Genomic DNA, 6,243 nt, shown 5'->3' on the forward strand with positions numbered 1-6,243 from the left:
AACTGCCTTTATTAGATGATTTTTTTTTTTAAATTATTTTTATAAGACTTTTCATTTTCCTACTCAAAACTTGTGCCCCTGAATCAGTCTGCCAGGGCTGTGGCTTCCTTTAGAAGGGGTGTCCCTGTTTAGGAAGAGGTTTCTAGCTGGCTTTGGAAATGAAGGGTGCTGGAGAAGAGGGTAACCTGCCTTTAACCGTGACTTCATGGATGGATAACTCCAAGCATGACTCCTCTAGCTCTCCTCCGCTCCTCCTTTTTCCTCTGAAGACTAACAAGCCAGTTGTGCTACAACCTGTCTGTGCAGCCTGCTGTCCTCAGACCCTGGTGAATGCTGTGTCCTCCCCCACCACACTTCCAGCCCCCGTGTGTGTGTGTCTCATGCAAGCAGAGAGAAGCAGCCGGCTCCGTAAGAATCACTGCTGGACGGGCTGGCTGTGTTTGTGCCCTCCCAGCCGAGCGAGCATCTTCCTGAGACCCTGAGAAGCAGCAGTGCAAAGCAGCAGCCTCGTTAGCTCGCTGTCATCTCACTAATGAAGCACCATGGCCCTGAGACCCCTCCAGTTCCTTCCCAAGGACGTTACCTCTACTTCTTAATCTGGCTGCCAGCTCCTGGGTGTGACCCAGCTGTTATTTCCAGGCGTTGTCTAAATTACAGCAGGTGCCAAACGCAGAGCGATGCTGGGTCGTGCACTGGCCTCTCTGTCCCTGCTGCCTGCAGCCATCTCTGAAGTCTGAAGCTAAGCTGGTCCGACAGCGCTCTTCTGGTGTCCAGGATGGTGTCACCACAGGCTGGTTGGTGACCATGTAGTGCCCCGAGCCCCCAGCGTGCAGCTTTGCTTGATTTGATTTGATCCAGGTGCCCGAGCTGAGGTTAATCCCACTCTTCCCTTCTTGTCTTTGCAGATGGAGACCTCACAGACACACTCAGCTGCCCACACTCCACTGCCTCGGAGGCAAACGGCAGCAAGGCCTCTGTGAAGAGCCCGACGCAGCGCTACAACCCCTTCAACGAGGAGAAAGCTGATGTGCCGTCCTCCACTGAGACCACACCAGTGCACACAGCTTCCCAGGAGAAGGCAGAAGCCACCCCTGAAGGAACAGACCAGTCTGAGAGCTGCACAGAGCTGGAGGTCATCAGGTAGGGACAGAGCTGACTGGCCTGGAAATATGCCCCTGAGTGTCATCTGTCACCAGAGGCTGATGATGTGCCACCCCTTCTAGCCCAACGGAGACAACGTCTGTGGTGTAGCCTTTATACAATCATGAGAAAGTGGTTTTATACCTCCAGACACCAGCTGATGCTCTGTAGATGTCACCAGAGCTGGTCCCTTGAGGTCTGTAGAGCTGGAGGCTGGCTCAACATAAACACCTTTGCCTGAGAGTCTGTAGCAGAGAGCTCGGAGGAAGCCGTGAGCTTTTATTTGAAGCTTTCTCCAGCTGGTGGCAGGTTTGCAGCAGCTCTTGAGTCTCAGATCTTCTCTCCCATCCTTCCTCTTGTTTGTCGATGAGTTGTGGCTAAACCTGTTGAGGGAGATGCCTCCGCAGACCTGCTTGCTGGCCTGTGTTTGACTCTTGCAGAGGAGATCCCCAGGGCTTCCTTGGAGCCCTTAAACCCAGACAAAGACCTTAAGGCTCTGTCTGCTCACACTCAGGGGTGGGGGCACCCCAAAACCAGCCCAGCAGCCCTGTGCTTTGCTCTCACACCCTGTTTTTCCTGGGCTACATCACGCTCCACTCTTGTGTACGCGCACGAGTAGGGGAGCACCACAATTGCTCCCCAAACAAGAGTGACCTGGCAGCAGTCTGGGTGCCATAGGAGCCCTGGACACTTCCACAGCTGGCATTCTGAGCTGGAGCAGGCTCCAGCCTGCATCTCCCTCTCTTGGCAGGTGGGCACATGTCATTCCCACATCCCCTTGAAACCTTTTTCCCTTCCCAGCATCTTGCTTTCAGACAGGGATTTCTCCCATGTCACTTTAGCTCCACATCCATTTGTGATCCTCTTTGCAGCCAAAGGAAACACAAGATGCTGTGTCCATGCCTCTTCTTTTTTTGGATAAGTAGGAAACTGTGTCCATACCCTGTGTTTTTTCTGGTTTTCTTGGGAGGAGATGGGGGTTCTACGTGGTTGCACATTGAATGATGTTCTCAATATGAGAATTTCTCTGCCATAGGGAACATTGCAGAGGAAGGTTGGTTGGGAAGTGGTGGGACCCCTCTCTATTGCAAAAGTCTAAGCAGGCAAAGACAAGTGACTGGTCTCTCACCATGCAGGTTAGCCAAGAAGAAGAAAACAGGCAAGAAGAAGAAAGCAAAGCCCGAGGAGCCGGTGAACACCCCTGCGCCCGTCGTGCCCGAGACCAAACAGTCCAGTGGAGACAGCGGCATCAACGGGCTGAGTGACAGAGAAGAGCCACAGAGAGATGATGGTCCTGCTGTCCCAGCTGGTGACCCAAGCCTGAGCGGGCAGGAGGAGGGTCGTGAGCGCTCTGCCCTCAGCCAGCTGGCTTTACACATCCCTGAGATGAAGGACACGTCCATGGAGAGCGTGGGGCAGCCGCTGAGCAAGGTGATGGACAGGCTCAATGGGCAGTTGGACCCCGGTGGCTGGAAAGCTCCTGTCGAGCCCCCCGGGCAGTCCTTTCGGACTGGCACGCCAGGGGAGACCCCGGATGGATCGTCCTCTGGCGACTTTAGTGAGGGGATTTCAGCCCCCATGGACTTCTACCGCTTTACCGTTGAGAGTCCAAACACTGCTGCACCAGGTAGTGGCCACCATGACACTCCAGGGCCTGGCAAACCGCCACATGTTTCTGGTAGCCCTGAGGCTCCTGAAGAAGAAAGGAGAGAGGGAAAAGCAGTTGGGGCAGTAGAGGAGTCTGGAGAGACGAGTGATGAACCCCAGACTGAAACCGCCAACCCTCAGGCTCTCCACGAGCCGAAGAAGGAGCAGCCCAGCCCTTCCCCGAGCAGCGCTGAGGACTCTGGTGTGGAGGAAGGGCAGGGCAGCCCTTCAGAGCTGACCCATCCCTCCGAGTTCAGGTGAGGCTGGGTTTGCTCAGCAGGGAGAGCATCTTCCAGATAATCTGGAGCCCAAGCTGGCACTTTTCCCTTTGGCCTTGATTTGGGGGGCAAAGCCCATCCTTTCCCAGGATGAAGATGAGGCATAAAGGGTCAGGAGGAGAAGGTCTCGGGGGGCAACAGATGCCCAAATCATGGATGGGTTCAACCAGGATGGGGGTTGCCCTTCCTGGACCCACCCTGCCCCATGTGTATGTCCATCCTCTGCCCTCTCTCTTCACAGGGTGGATAACAACCATCTTCTCCTGCTGATGATCCACGTCTTTCGGGAGAACGAGGAGCAGTTGTTCAGGGTAAGGTGGTCAAGGTCCATCTCCCATGAAGGACCAGCTCTGTCCCTGCATCAGCTGCATGCTGAGAGCTCTTCTGTCTCCACACAGATGATCCGAATGAGCACTGGGCACATGGAGGGGAACCTGCAACTGATCTACGTCCTGCTGACCGACTGCTACGTGTACCTGATCCGGAAAGGTATCCGTGCTCAGCTGCACGGGGGGGAGGATTCCTTGATCTGTGGCTTATCCATAATTTAGGGCACCATAGCTCCCTACCTGCACTGCCAGCTCCTCCCAGTTCCCTCGTGTCCCCCGGAGTGGTGGCAGGGAGCTCAGGTCGGCTTGTCCTTGACTTTGTGTCTGTGCAGGGGCAGCAGAGAAGCCGTACATGGTGGAGGAGGCCGTATCCTATAACGAGCTGGACTACGTTTCGGTGAGTGCAGCCTGGGGTGGGTCAGCCCTCCTGGGGGGAGCAGGAGGTGAGTGGGGGGTTGCTCCTCACCTCTCCAGCCGCAGGGGTGTCAGGAGCATCATGATGGGGTGTTTCTGTGGGGCTCTCTGTCCAGTATTTTGACCAGTGAATCTTTGAGACTGGGAGAGTTACAAGTGTTCCCACCTCAAATGCCACCTCTGTAGGTGCCCCAGCTTGCTCCTGTCTTCACATGGGCAGCAGAATGACCACTGCCCTTCTCCCCTGGGGCCAGAAGCCAGGTTCAGCTCTGCTTTGCCACCCCTTGTCCCCCTCCTGGCTTCCCTAACTGGTCGTATGTGGCACAGGTTGGGCTGGATCAGCAGACGGTGACTCTGGTGTGCACCAATCGGAGGAAGCAGTTCCTGCTCGACACCGCGGACGTGGCTCTCACCGAGTAAGCAGGGACTGAGTGGAGAGCTGTGGTGCTTCCCTCCCGGGGTGTGGGACCTCTGGCCAACACCTTGGACTCCCAGCGTGACTTGGGGAATGCAAGAGACTCTGGTGACAGCCCTTCATGACAAAGTCCTGCCACTGGTTGGGGTTTGGTTTGATGCCAGCAGCTAAAAACCCTGCAGGCAGCTGGAAATGCCTTGAGCTGGATACACCCAAAGTTTCTTCCCTGGACATACCTGTCCCTCAGGCTGCCAGCCTCAGGGCTCTGGGCGACGCAGACTACGTGTCCTTTGTGTCACTTGGGTTGAGTTAGGGACAAGGTCTTGAGTTTCAAAGCACGTCCCCAGGTCTCTCTGCAGGCTGTCAGTTCAGGGAGGTGACCTCTCTAGGGCCTGGATGGTCATACTGGGATCTGTGTTGGGATGGGTGTCCATCTCCCAGTCTCAACCATCTCCTTCCTGGAGCTCAGACTTTGTAACCCCCATTGCCTTTGGTTTCTGGGTTGATTTTGGGACCCTTTGGTCTGGAAGACCAGAGGCCCACGTTGAAGGGAAACCCCTTTGGCATCAGAGTGTGTGAAGGAGATGAGGGGCTGTTTTCCCTGGTTTCATCAAAGATCTCTCTCCCTCTCAGGTTCTTCCTGGTCTCCTTGAAGTCAGCCATGATCAAGGGGTGCCGGGAACCCCCGTACCCCAGTATCCTCACAGATGCCACCATGGAGAAACTGGCACTTGCAAAATTCGTGGCCCAGGAGTCCAAGTGTGAGGTGAGTTTGGTTATCAGCCATCACTTCATGTGGTGGAGGCTCAAGGAGACTCACTTCTATTGACTTCTCCACCTGATTCCCACAGGCCTGTGACGTGGTTGTGCGTTTCTACGGCCTTGTTCACTGGGAAGACCCCATGGATGAGTCACTGGGACACGCCAACAACAGCTACACCTCCACTGAAAACACGGTCACCAAGGATGGCATCCTGCACTACAAGGCGGGGACCTCTTACCTGGGCAAGGAGCAGTGGAAGACCTGCTTCGTGGTGCTCAGGTGGGCACTGGGGCTGTGGGTTGGGACTGGGGTCAGCCAGGGCTCGTTGGAGAAGGTGCTGGGACCAGTTTGCTGTCCAGGAGCTGCTTGGGAGATGGAGAGGATCCATCTTGTCACCTGGGAGGATAAAGCCACCAGTTGTGGTGCTGTGTGGGTGGGGGGCAGGGCAGGTGTGGCTGTGGGACCGAAGGCAGAGGGTGTTTGTGCAGTTGCTGGAGCAGAGCTGACTCCTGTTCCCATCTCTCTCATCTTCCCAAACGGCAGCAACGGGATCTTGTACCAGTACCCCGACCGCACGGAGGTCACCCCTCTGCTCTCCATCAACATGGGGTAAGTGGCTGGTAGGATGTGGCACCCAGATCATCAGGGATCCGGGGATCAGGAGCAACTTGGGGTGTTCAGGGAGGTGTTTCAGGGGCAGATCATGATCTAGTTGGTGCTGCAGGACTCCCTGCTTGCTCCTGGCTGGGCACATCTGCCCGTTTGCTTTGGCTCTGGTGCCTGTAGCTGGAGTTGGGCTCATGTCCTCCTGGTTTTTGCACACCAAGCCCACCCTTGGATGGGGAATTGGCCTCTGAAGGGCTGATGTGCTCCTCCAAGAGCCACACTGGGCGACTTCCACAAACCCACTATCACCCTTGGATGGGGAATTGGCCTCTGAAGGGCTGATGTACTCTTCTAAGAGCCACACTGGGTGACTTCCACAAACCCGTCCAACTCTGGCTCTACCACAACCTCCACAAACCCACCATGTCCAACTCTGGCTCTACCATGACCTCCACAAACCCACCATGCCCAGCTCTGACTCTACCACAATGTGCAGAGCTGGAGGCCATCCTTGGAGCACCCACAGCCCATGTCCCAGAAATGAGCATTTGTGGGTGTGGTAGTTTGGTTTCACACTTTTAGTTTGTAGCCAAACACAGTCGTCTCTCACCCTCCTCCCCCACCTCCAGGGAGCAGGGGAGAGAATTGGAA

The 6,243-nt window shown here is 55.7% G+C and overlaps 1 protein-coding gene across 1 annotated transcript in view; it reads left to right on the plus strand.

Annotated features, from left to right (window-relative positions):
* The window catches only part of PLEKHM2 (pleckstrin homology and RUN domain containing M2), a gene marked incomplete at both ends in the record, with an annotated part of 7,373 nt that extends 1,778 nt beyond the window's left edge, over positions 1–5,595 (plus strand). The window contains 9 exons of the mRNA XM_010166567.1: positions 906–1,140; positions 2,277–3,044; positions 3,307–3,376; positions 3,464–3,554; positions 3,727–3,791; positions 4,136–4,224; positions 4,857–4,989; positions 5,075–5,265; positions 5,530–5,595. Coding sequence (XP_010164869.1) covers positions 906–1,140; positions 2,277–3,044; positions 3,307–3,376; positions 3,464–3,554; positions 3,727–3,791; positions 4,136–4,224; positions 4,857–4,989; positions 5,075–5,265; positions 5,530–5,595 — 1,708 coding nt within the window. The remainder of the gene's footprint in view (positions 1–905; positions 1,141–2,276; positions 3,045–3,306; positions 3,377–3,463; positions 3,555–3,726; positions 3,792–4,135; positions 4,225–4,856; positions 4,990–5,074; positions 5,266–5,529) is intronic.
* Between the last annotated feature and the right edge of the window lie 648 nt (positions 5,596–6,243).

This window comes from Antrostomus carolinensis, unplaced genomic scaffold (assembly GCF_000700745.2).
Source record: "Antrostomus carolinensis isolate BGI_N321 unplaced genomic scaffold, ASM70074v2 scaffold44094, whole genome shotgun sequence".
NCBI classification, from domain to species: domain Eukaryota; kingdom Metazoa; phylum Chordata; class Aves; order Caprimulgiformes; family Caprimulgidae; genus Antrostomus; species Antrostomus carolinensis.